Source organism: Chinchilla lanigera, unplaced genomic scaffold (assembly GCF_000276665.1).
Source record: "Chinchilla lanigera isolate Chin_1 unplaced genomic scaffold, ChiLan1.0 scaffold00035, whole genome shotgun sequence".
NCBI classification, from domain to species: Eukaryota; Metazoa; Chordata; class Mammalia; order Rodentia; family Chinchillidae; genus Chinchilla; species Chinchilla lanigera.
The window spans coordinates 10308546-10321833 of NW_004955436.1; the positions used below are offsets into that span (position 1 = coordinate 10308546).

General features: G+C 34.9%; 1 protein-coding gene across 4 annotated transcripts in view; it reads left to right on the plus strand.

Annotated features, from left to right (window-relative positions):
* Lama2 (laminin, alpha 2) overlaps positions 1 to 13288 on the plus strand; it is a 570325-nt gene that overhangs the window by 478769 nt on the left and 78268 nt on the right. For all 4 annotated transcript variants that reach the window (XM_005389182.2, XM_005389183.2, XM_005389185.2 and 1 more), the window contains one exon: positions 5931 to 6033. In XM_005389182.2, coding sequence (XP_005389239.1) covers positions 5931 to 6033 — 103 coding nt within the window. The remainder of the gene's footprint in view (positions 1 to 5930; positions 6034 to 13288) is intronic.

Sequence of the window (13288 nt, forward strand, 5' to 3'; positions counted from 1 at the left end):
ACATGCAATACTGGTCAACCAAAGACTCATTGACAAGTCTGGAAATATTGAGGCGTGTCTCATTCCTCCACATCTCTTAAATCCAAACTTTTCAGTTCCACAGCCCTTGTCCAAGGTCTTTGCTCTCCTTTCTGGCTTATACTATTACAGTAGCTCCTTACAGTAGCTCCACAAGTTGCTCCTTTATTTTCTGTACAGTTTCCCAGTGCATCTGCTTGGACTATAGCTCTGATCATACTCACCTAATTGAAATTTTAAATGACTTCAAGTTGCTCATGCTCCTTCTCCTTAGTCTGACATTCAGACCTCCCAAGAATAGACTTCACCTACCAGCTTCTCCACACTGCTCCCCACATACTCTACAGTCCTACAAAACTGAAGTGTTTGTTGTCCATCCATACATCAAAGCTTCCGGAGATCAACTGGCTAATCGTCTTTCAGCCAGACTAAAATCAGAAAACAATGAGAAAGTTTAGCAACTACCGATATAGCTGCAAGTACTACAGAGGTAAAAGATATTAAGAAAATATTTTGAATAATTTCATGCACATATTTCAATAATTTCAGTAAAATAAACAATTTCTTTAAAAAGCACTAATTTACCCAAACACACACAAATAAGTAACCTGAATAGTTCTATATTCATTAGAGAAGTGGATTTGTAGTTAAAAACTGCACAAATACACATGCATACGTATTCAGTTCCAAATGACTTACTTGAGAATTCCATCAAATGCTTATCAAGGAAAATAATAAATTCATTCAGAAAATTAAAGATGAGAAAATTTGTTGCACCCCTTCTACAAGGCCAATATTACTCTGATAGCAATACAAAGAAAAGATATGGGAAGAAAAGAAAATTACAGATGAATATCCCCCATTTGCCAAAATTCTTAACCAATTATAACAAACCCAATCTAACCATTTATTAATAGGATTATACAGTATCTCTAACTGAGATTAATCCTAGAAAGGTAAAATTTACTTACATTTTGCAATGCAATCAATATAATTTTCCATCTTATTAAACTGAAAAAGGAAATCATATAACATTTCAATTTAAGGAAAAAAAGTAACAAAACTCTAGCATATATTCCTAAAAATAATCTCTCACCATGCTAAGATTAAAATTTCTCTACCTGATATCTATGGAAGTGTATTATTTTAAAAGACTTATAATAACTTCATACTTAACAGTAAAAGATTGAATGGCTTCTTATCAGGAGCAGGGGAAAGGTACAGATTTCTGTTCTCATCACTTCCATTTAACACTGCACAGGGGATGTCAGCCACCGCAAAAGACAAGAAAAAGCAAGTGAAAAGTATCCAGATGGAAAGCAAGGAATATCAGTCTTTATTCATAATTACTACAACAGTCTACATACAATAACCAATGAGACTATTAAAAAGTCAGTAGAACTCATAAGCTTATTAATACTATATGATATGATATTAGTATTGTAAGATCAATTATTAGTATATACAGTCAAATGCAAATTGGAATTTGAAAATAAAATAATACAGTTTAAATGGCATAAACAGTGTGAAATGGCACTATATTTGATTAGAAATTCAAGAGTGATACACAGAATGCTACTCAGAAAATTTTTAAAGCCTATAGAAGCAAGAGATATACCATATTCATGGATTAGAGGAACTATTGTTTTATAATTCCAATTTTACACAAATTGTTATTCACGTTCAGTGAAACTCAAAAAAAAAAAAAACACCAAGCAAGATTTTTAAAGAAATTGACAGGAAAAATTTAGAATTTATATGGAATTGGAAAGAAAAAATATGTAAAAGAGTTATACTGTCATGCATAAATTTATGATAATTAGCCAGTATGGTGTTGATATTAATAATGAGAAACCACCAGAATAAAAAGTCTAGAAGTGGATCCAGATAAACATTCAAATGATTCTTTACAAAGGTACAAAACCAATACAATGTATAATCAAGGAATGGTATTTGAGCAATAAATAAAAATGTGTAAAAAACTAATTTTGTTCTATGCCATATTTCAGATTAACTAAAATGCAGGTCCTTGACATAAGTGGAAAACATTAAAATATGTAACATCTAAAGGAAAATAAAAGAAAATATTGGAGATCTTCAGTACAGATGAATAAATATAACACCCAAAGTTTAATTTTCAAATGAAAACAAATTGATAAATTAGATTTCATCAAATTTCAGAACTTTTACCCTTCAAAACCCATTTTTAAGAACAGGAAAATATAAGCTCCAAACTAAAAGGATACATTCTCAAATTATATAGCTGATAAAAAGAATTGTATACAAAATGCACATAAAGTTTCTTCAAAATTCAATAAGAGCAAATAACCCAATACAAAATTGAATAGAAGGTTAAAACAGATACTTCACCAAAGCAGGTGGCAAATAAGTACAGAAAAACAGTCAGTTAGTAGAAAATTGAAACTGAAATCTAAATCATGACCTATTAGACTGTCCAAATTTTTTTTATCTTAAAAATAAAATAACAAAAATAATGACAAAATGAAACAACACGAAAACTATAAAAAGATTAGTCGCTCAGACCACCAGACACAAGCATGCACATTGTAAACATTAACATTGTAATCATTAACTGTTCATTTCAATACACCATCAGATATCAGCAACACAGTTACCGCAAGTATTCATGTATATATATTTATATTTTGCATTTCTTCTTTTTTTTTTCTTTCCCTCATCCCAAGCATTCCTTCCTGCGAGCAATTTCTTTCCCTTTCCTATCATCTATTGTACATTTTGAGTTTTACCTAGTCTTTCAGGTTCCTACATCAAGGAGACAACATGAGGTTTTATTAACCATCTGGGTCTGATTTATTTCACTTATGAGTATGGTCTCTAGTTGCATCCATTTACCTACAAAAGCCTCAAGATTATCTTTTTTAATAGCTGACTAATACTCCATCATGTAAAAATACCACATCTTTTTTATCCACTCCTCAGTGGATGGGCATCTGGGTTGTTTCCAAGATTTAGCTCTAACAAACTGTGCTGCTATAAACATGGGTGCACATATATCACTGTCTATTGATTCGTATTATTTTGTCTTGAGACTATCACTTTGAATGTTCTTGTTTTGATTTGTTTATGTTTGTGATACTGGTATGCTGCTACTATTCTATTTCTTTGTCTGTTTCTCAATTACTAATTTCTTTAAAATAAAAAAAAGTAAAAATTCAAATTCATACCTTTTAAAAAACTATAAAAAGATACAGAACTTCAAAACAAGATGACAGGAAATCAGCAATGAATGTTGTATTACTTATTGTTAAATACTGACAATATCAACTACTCACAAAGATACAAAAAAAAAAAAAGAACCTCTATACACAGTTCTAGGAATTTAAAACAGTATAAATACTTTGGAAAGCAGCTGATAATCCTAAAAATTGTAAAGTTGGAATTGTAAGACCATTGGCCCACTAGTAAAAATAAGGATCAAATATTAATACACAAAGACTGATAAATGCCAAAATTATATTGAATGAAGGAAGCTAGAATCCCAAGAGTATCTCCAGAATTATTCAGTTTATATAAAATGTAACATTATAATGATCAAAATATAGACAAATGTTTGTCTAGAAACAGGGGAAAAGGAGATGGAAGGGAGAAATTACAAAGTAATCATCAGTATAGATATATGGAAATGGGTATACATAAATGGAGAAATTACAGTGTAAATTCTAAGTATGTACATGTATTTAAGCCAGTTATATCCCAACAATCTGTGGAAATAAAAGCAAAAGTAGAAAACTGAATATTGGTCATCAATTATTGCATTTCCTCAACAGTTCTACTCAGATGTTAGCATCTTTTAGTGTTGACTGGTCCTTCCCTTTTCCCTTCTCTCTTAATTTTCTTCTGCACACCAAATCAATCATCTCATTTTTTTATGCTGCACCTTACTTTCCACATGCAAGATTTCCATTTTAAATTATGGTTTTTAAATGCTTGCCAGTCAATGTTCTTATAAAAACTACCCATACCCTCAGGCTGTAAGGGGAACTACTTGTCTTTTCTATTTTATGTTTAGAATTTCACCTAACATTTTGTGAATGAGCCATATTCTTTAGATAACTTAGGATCATCATTATTAACATTAGTTACTTTGCTACAATAATATTGGTATCTCCTGACTACTTTACCTCCATGTATTTTACCTCACTCCAAACTGACTTAGATTTTTCAGCTTTGAAAATTCTTCTTTTTTTTTAGACATTTCTTTTCCTTTGCCTTCTTGTTAAACAGATTGTCGACTGTCACTTCTGCTGTTTTTATGAGTCTGCTGAAGGAATATTCACAACTCTTTTCTTTGTAATTTTCTATCTTTAATCTGTTTTAATTCATAACAATTATAACCAAGGCAGTAAGAATGCTGTGTAAGATGGAACAACTATAAAACCTGAATGAGTAACCAGAGGATTATTATTTTGAGGAGCATACATGGAATTTGTGCTATCAGTTTTTACACTTACTATTGTTTCCAAGTCAAATGATGCTTATCTGATGTTGCTGTGCCTAATTCCTAAAATAAAATGTAGGACTAAGCCGGGCATGGTAGCACACACCTGTAATCCTAGCACTTGTTACACTGAAACAGAAAGATAGCCACAAGTTTAAGGCCAGCATGGGCTGCATGGTGAGTTCAAGGTCAGCTTACCCTACATAGCAAGACCCTTTCTCAAAAAATCAAAATAACAATAATAATAATAATTAATAAATAAATGAAATGCACAACTGAAATTTCTTGTGTCCCTAGGGGAAGATACTGTCAATTTTTCATAGAATAATTTGCCAAGTTTGTCTTTTTTAAGAACTATATGCAATGTTCCTTTCTACTTATGCAGCTGTTTCTCATATGCTGGTTTATAGCTAGTATGCAGTCCGTCTTATGAACAGTAGAGCATTTCAATGAAAGCTGTTGAAATACATGGTAAAATAAATTTGACTACAACAGTTCTAATTTCTGTAATCTTTCCTAGTTTAGTGCTTAAGTAACATGACTGATAAAAATAATGTTACCTAGGTGCTGCCAGTGTCTTTGGAGATTATTATATATGGGATAACCTAAGATTTATAACTTCTACAGGAAGCATTTAGCATTTCACAGCTCTTCTTATACCCTGAAATTCTTTCCTCATTTGAAATTTACACAAAAGATTCTATTTGATGTATGGCTTGGTATACACGAATTATGTAATGATTGCTGAGGAGAAACACTATAAAAGTGCAGACCCCGATAGTCAAGTTAAATGATCCTTTCCACATTCTATTACCTCTGTGTCACCTCTATTAATCTAAGCCTCCACAAATACACCCTTGATTAGGAGATGATTGCAGCTCTGAGATTGTCATTTAGAATTTTGTGTTTTGCCATGTACGTTGAGATGTGTTTGGGAAGGAAGCAGTTTTCCTCATTTCAACACTTAGAGGACACAGGAAGTGCTCCCCTCCCCCTTAGCCCACAGCTAGAGTGAAGTGTGCTTGCAGATAAAACCAGGTCCTTTCAGTCCTTGCTTTGCTTGACTCCAGCTGCACTCCAGAGAACTATTTGTGACCTCACAACTCCAGTTGTCCCCACTGAGGCCCATTCCCTGTCTCAGCTTCCACAAATCCATCTTTCTGATTTCTCCTTTAACCCTCGGGCACCCCAGTCGCTGTTTCAGTCCCTTGCACTTTGTCTACCCGCGTGGACACTTTGGAGCTCCTAAGGATTCTGTCTTCTAGGCCTCCTTCTCATCTCCTGAGAATCAATCACCAAATGTGTGCGGATAAATGTGTAATTCTAAATGCCCAGCCCGGAAAGTAGGCTCTGTGTTCCTTCTGCCTTCCAGCTGTCCCCACTCCATTATGCTGTGCTTTTAAAACACTGACATTTCTTTTTCTCTGCACAGGCAACAAGTCCTCGGGGTTTGTTAAAAGAAGATGCCAAAGGCTCCCTTCAAAATAGCTTCCGCATTCTTAATGAGGCCAAGAAGTTAGCAAATGATGTAAAGGGTGAGTGTGGCCAATATCTTTATTATATTGAGATTAACTGCCTAGTAATCGGTAAGCCATTCTGTCACAGTGTTAAAGAATAAAATTGTTTCGGCAGGACTTTTATGATTATTTTATAATGTGGACGTAACGCAAGTAATCCTTCTCATAAGTTTTGAAATAGTTCATCTCACTGTCTTACTTGGCACTGAATAGTAGTTCAAATTTTAAACCTAATTTCTATAGCATTACTTTACTTATCTCTAATGCAAAATAATTTCTGGTATGATAAATTTTAGTTATATATATTTTTTGTTCAGAAATTATGGGGCCCAGGATGTAGCTCAGTGGCACAGCACCTGCCTAGAAATTGTAAAAGCTCTTTATTTTATTTTTAATTGACAAAAAGTATGCATATCGATGTGTCTAACAGGTTATTTTGAAATGTGAATACAGAGTGAGATGATTAAAGCAAGCTGACTAACATACACATTGTGATACGTACTTGTGCTGTTCTCACCACATGATCCAATAAATTTTCAAGGACCAAATTCCATGTTGTTTTGGCTCCAGAAATGAAAGTAGGGAATAATTCAATGAATGGGGCATAAATGTCTTTTCTGAAACTTTCAGTTTTGAAAGTGCCTTCTGAAATTTTTCCACATCTTTTAGATACATTTTTCAGGTGTCTTATTCCTAACTAAAGAACTAAAGTGCATAAAATACCTATTAGAGGTTTTGTGTTAAGAGTTTATTATTAAATGTTGTGTTCCTTTTATTGCTGCTGTCTCAGGTATCGCTTGTTTCTCATTGGAATTCCCTCCTGCTTCTCGCTTTAGTCTCAACCATTACTATTTTCTACCTAAATATTAATGCTCCTTCAAAAACATGCTTGCAAGAGTCAAAGTTTTCTCAGTGTTATTTCTTCACCTTGGAGTGCTCCACCCCTATCCCTCTTCTTCATCTGATTAACTTCTTCTGGACCTCAGGTTTCAATCTCAGGTCCTGCTCTCCAGGAAGCATAACCTGCAGTACTATTAGCCCGCCTCTTCTCTAGACATAGCCTTCCCCTGGGACTCATCCAGCCCATGGGTTACAAACTTTACTCCATCTTCTTTAGGAAAGACATAGGGTCTTTTGTTACCTTCGGATTTCTGGTGTATATATCACACCGCCCAGCTCAAATTGGAAAAAAAATTAATATATACTTTAAAAATGACTTGTTTTGGTTTTTACTTATCCCAGAAAAAGAAGGTGCTTAAAACTACATTATATTTGCAATGTTGTAAACTAATAAAGCATGGTCTCCTGCAGTGACCAATATGGAATGATAAAATCTATCTCCATTAAGGTAGCACTTTGAAAGTAAAAGGCTCAGACTGTGTATTATAGGTGAAACAAACCATCTACTTCCATAGTTCTGTGCAGCCAATAACTCTTGTTACATTCAGAAACATGACTCTAATGAGCCTAACTTTGTTTTCTTCTTGGACAATTGGAGTCAACCCCATTACTTTATGGTTACTTCTTCCTATCCAGTACCCTTCCCCAAGGGCAGGTGAGCAGGATGATTTATGAAAATGCAGGGACAGATCATGTCTTTCTTCAACACTTTACTATTTTATTCCTCATATATCTTTTTCTGCATTAATTTGGACTTGTTAAAATATTACATTAATTACTTCCAGTGCTCAGGAGATGTGGAGGAGGTGCTAAGGAAGGCAGATCGTAAGTTCAAACCCAGCCTGGCATCTTAGTAACTTAGTGAAATCCTGTCTTTAAGCCTTAAAAAATAAAAAACAGCCAGGCATGTAGGTTAGCATGAAAGCCCTGGGTTTTATCCCTAGTACTGAAAAAACAAAAACAAAAACAACAGAAAAAGGCAATAAAATATTTCTATGTCAACAACTGAGTTTTTGACTGTGATTTTAAATTTTACATATATTATATGCTATGCGCACCACACCCTTCCCCAGTCCTGTCCCTGCCTCTATTTCCCCATAAACACTGGTGCTATTAAAATAAAGGAAAAAAATCCATTTTTAGCTTTTGAAAAATAAATCTAAGGCCAGAGTTGGTAGAAAGGGTTAGGAGAAAGAAATGTTCATTACTTCCAGTGTCTTTTCTTGTACTTCAGGTAGTACATTATTTAAAGTAATGAAAATCCAGAAACTACTCAAATAATAATTCCTCCAGAAAACCAAGCCAAGACCATGACGGAGATGAGAATGTTTTCTTGCTACATTATGACATTCTCTTGATTTGTGGCCAATTACACAGGTTATAAAATGGCTGTTAATCAAGGAAATGCCATATATTACCACGAGGAACTGCTGAAATAGGCCCTACAGAGCAAAACTCTTGACAGCAGCTATTAAAATCGAGATTTAGTCATTTCTCTCTCTATGGTGCCTGGAGTTAGAAGGAATAAAAATGGCGGGGCCAGTGTACCCTCCATATTTCTAATTTGTTGCTTGGTTCAGCTCAGTACAATTCAGTTAACTCCTGAGCCTCAGTCACGAATGACTTACTGCTGCTCCCTGCCATTTTTATGCTGTCCTTGCCTTGAGGGAGCCTGAACTTGCCAGGAGCAATTTGTTTTACTTTTTAATTTTTGAATATACATCTCTTAAAAGTAAATTTGCCCTTGTGTGCATTTGAGCTTTGAAGCCAGTCTGTATTGCACTGATTGAATGTCTGTGGAGACAAAAATCATTTTGTTGATGGATACGAAGCTGGGTACAGACTGATGATTGAAAGAGTTAGAAGATGAATTAATGCCACCAGGTGAATTAATATTACTTTACAGATGAACAAGTTTTGTCAATAGAATAATTGAGGTTCTCACAGAATAGGTGCGGCGTGAGGAATGCAGAACTGTAGTAGATGGTACATTAGAAATCTGAGACTACTAAGATCTTATCTTACATACAGTAGCTTTTCAATCTTATTTAGCTCCTACTCCAGCCCTAATTTTGTCTTTGCCCAAGATAAATGAATTTCCATGCTACTTAGGAAAAATAAATAAGTAATAAATCTGTAAAATGAACAATTTTAGATGCTGTTTAGATGAAATAAAACACCTTTTTCCAGAACAAAGAAAAATGACCCAATGGATTACCTGACATATGGTGCTGTCTAACCCAGAGAGCAGAATAGAACATTACTCATTAATGTTTATCAAACTGATCAACAATTTCCCTTCTATGATATGGCTCTCCACATACTAATTGACTCTAAACAAGTGGATCACAAAGATTCTGAGGTCATGATAATAATTCTCTTGCAACTACTAGCCAGTTGAGATTTTATGTTATTATTATTGTATACTAAAAAAAAAGAATAAATCAGAATTCTGCAGTGCTATTAAATCAAGGTACGATATAGGAGTTTCATTTTAATTACACATTTTAATTCTTACATTGTTAAGGGTATATTCCTTTGGCATCTGCATGCTATAATGACCTGTATCAGCCTTTCCATGGGGCGGGGGGGCGGCACCTGAAAAACAAACACATTTTCCACTGATAAGAAGCAGGGTTTTTTTATTTTTTTATTTTAAGAATAAAGTTTTTTAAAAAGAAAACATTAAAAAGATATGGAAAGATTAAATAAAGTCCAAAAAGTACAATAGATATGAGAGGGAAAGGAACAGTTTTAGACTAGATAGATGAAGTCAAGTTCTGGACCCTCGGCCTTCCATACCTTTTTATCTTTTGTCATTTAAATTGCTCATACAAAATTTTGTTTCCTCTGTTGCAGTGTGAACAAATTAAAATTGAGAAAACAAAACTAGGATACAATAGGGTTAGTTGAAAAACAAAAGGTGCCAAATCAGTAGCAAACATACAGGGATGGAGGGAATTGGGACGATGTTCCCTAAGTGTGAGACTTAGCTTGTCATATCCCAGCCCATCATGTGAGCAGAGGGCTGAAACCAAACCTTCACAGTGTTCTTCTGTATCATTTTGGCAAGAGACAGATGGAGCACTGCACAACAAAATGGGATGTTGTGTGTATAGATTCATAATCTGGAATTCCATGGGGATTGTAAATAAATTTGTGTAGACAAGAGATCCTCACAAATGCCTACAAAACTCTAACAGACGACACAAGGGGTAGTATGGCTTGTGTTGAATCATAAAGTATTTACCTTATTTAGCATATTCAAATTCAAGTTTCTTGCTAGTCAAAGCAAAACAAGCTAGACTCCTCCAGTCAGGACCAAACAAGATTTTCCATGTTGGGTTATTTAGTTTCTCATTCCACTGGCTTCAAAGAGAACTCTCCTGGTGTGCAAAATGTTCAGAGAACATACCCCCAGATGAGCACCCCTTCCTTCCTTTCCTGAGGCATCTACTACAATGGTATAGGAGGAGGCAGAGCATAAGCAGTGTTAGGTAGCAGATATTAAAGACCTATCAAGCACAGCTATGCTCATCTCAAGTAAGACCTCACTTGAATGCTTTCTTTCTCACCAATGATGCTTTGTAAGTGACTCTGAAATATACAAAGAGTGACACATACAATGTCCAGTTCTTTTGGGAGGTTAAGATGTCATAAGATGCAAAAGTAAAACCTTTAAACTTAAGGCAAGTGTCTTCATCATGAAAAAGAACTAGAGTAACAATGGGATGAGAAATTCATCTGGCATTTTCTACTGGGTTCAGGAGGAAAACTCCACTACAGAGATGCTTAAGGAGCAAAAGTGCAAACATAATCTTCTTGTGGGCAATTTTAGAAAATTTGCTATTGACTTCTTTAATGCATATGACAATTGACAAGTAATTTAGCAAGTATGAATTTTGAAGTTTCCATTTATCAAAGGAATTATAAAAGCATATGCTGTGTATAATCATATAATCATGCAACACAGGTATATTTTATATATAATATATGATTTTTAAAATGAATAGGCTTGTGCAATATATTTTTATATGTGTTAGCTTGGTGAGACAGGGCTTAATGAATATTAACATAGGAAAGATAATATCCATTGACTACGATCAATGTGGTTAATGCGTTCTTCTCCCCACTAAATTTATCTTCTAAAAAGCTAAATGAATAAAATGTTTTGAATCTTAAAGGTGGATTAATTAATTGACAAAAGTAATCTTTACCTCTATAGGCTTCCTTTGGAGGAAGAACAGAATACTAGACACGTTATATTAGCTTTCCCAGCCCACTTTGCAATTTGTAATTTTACATCATTGATAGCCATGTTTTAAAAACCCAAAGAAACAAGAATTAAAAAGCTGCACCAAAAGAATTTGAATCATAATACCCACTTGGCTTGAGAGTAAGTTAGATGCTGTATAGATACTAATGACTACAACAGCAGAAAGAGGGCCAGGGTGGTGATCAGTGATAGAGCATTTTCCTAGCATGCACAAAGCCCTGGCTTGGATCCACAGCATCAAGGCAAAGAAATAAAACAATGAGAAAAACATTAATCAAAGGTGATTTAGAATTTTACACTGGTTTAACCACACAGTGGGCTATATTAAAAAGAGAGAGTGAATGAGTAGCCATGTAAGAAAACTAAATTCCCAGCAATTATAAGAACATCAAGGGATCATTTACGTATTTAAAGTATCAATGAAAATATAAGTGTTGCAGTTTCTTAAGAAAGATCTATTCCAGCAAGAATAGTAACAACAGTTTAAAGTGAATTCCTACTCAGAGAAGTAGGCTTTATCAGCTGAAAAAGCAGGTTACCACTTTTATTGGAAGTCTGTCACTACTTTTCTTGGTGTTGAAATGTTATTCATTGTTTTTCAAATATTACTTATATAAAAAATAAAAACAGTGATGGGAAGCAATGTGGGAGTGGCCCCATCTCTGTGAACACTCAGTTGGGAGGCTACTGGAGGCACCCAGAGCACCTGCCCCTGACTGGCCACCACTGGGTTCACAGCAGAGGCCCACACATGTTCCACTGATGGTCTGGAGACCCCAGTACTGAAGGCCAGAATTCTCCCACCATTGCAGTTGTGGTCCGAGCTGTGCACCCAACCAACTGCATGGGGATCCTGAGCCCAGTGGTCCTCTGCCCTCTGTCACCTTGAGATACGTCTGATGTCCAGGTAAACTAAGATCCTTAGAGACCTTTGGTGAGCTGTCTGGCTAGGGTTTAGCTCAGCACTTTCCATATGACATACAAAATGACAAGACATAGGAGCAAAATGCAATCTCAGAACTCAGTTCCAGCCAGAACAAGTCCAGGAGACACTGACATAGGAGAACTTGAAAGTCACATACCTGAAATCTCTGAAATGATCACAACTGAAGTAAAAAACCAACTCCAACAGGCTAGAGAAGAAATCAGAACAGAAATAATCACACAGGTAAAAAAACAAATGACATCAATAATGAAACAACTGCTCAGCACATCTAAAGAAGACATATACAAAAAAATAGATGGGCATAGGACAATGATGGAAACATTAAATGAGCAATACAGGTCAGAACTAAAATGCATGAAACAGATTCAAAGAGATATCCAGGAAATCAAAATTTCCATTGAAAGCTGGCAAAACCGCTTGAATGCAGCTGAAGATAGAATCTCAGAAATTGAAGACAGCATGGCAGCTAATGATCGTGAAAGGAAAGATCTCTTAAAATCAATAAAGATCCAGGAAAAAATCAATTCAACAGCTGCAAGATGAGGCAGAGAGCAATAATGTAAGACTAATGTAAGCAATAATGTAAGAGTCAATGAAACAGCAGAAGGCAACACAAATGACATAAAAAGAATATTTGCAGAAATAATAGCAGAAAACTTCCAAGCATGGAAAGAGATTCTGAAGTACAGATAAATGATGCATACAGAACCCCAGTTAGCCACAATCAAAATAAAACCACACCTACACATGTAATAATCAAGATCCCAGATATCCAGCAAAAGAACAGAATATTAAAAGCTGTTAGAGAAAAAAAGCAGATTACCTATAAAGGAGAGCCCATCAGAATCACAGCATACTTCTCAACAGAAACCATCCAATCGAGAAAAGCTTGGAGCAAAATACTACAGGTCTTGAGACAAAACAACTTCCAACCAAGACTGATGTACCCTACCAAACTATCCTTCAAATTCAACAGAGAAATAAAATATTCCCATGAAAAGGACCACTAAAGAACTTCATGAGTGCCAAACCATCATTGCAAAGAATACTAAAAGACATTCTAGACAGAGAAAAAAATGAACAATTCATGAGCAATTTCAAGAACAACAATAGAAAGGAATCCTCAAGCAGAGCAAGCAATTAAACAGGTA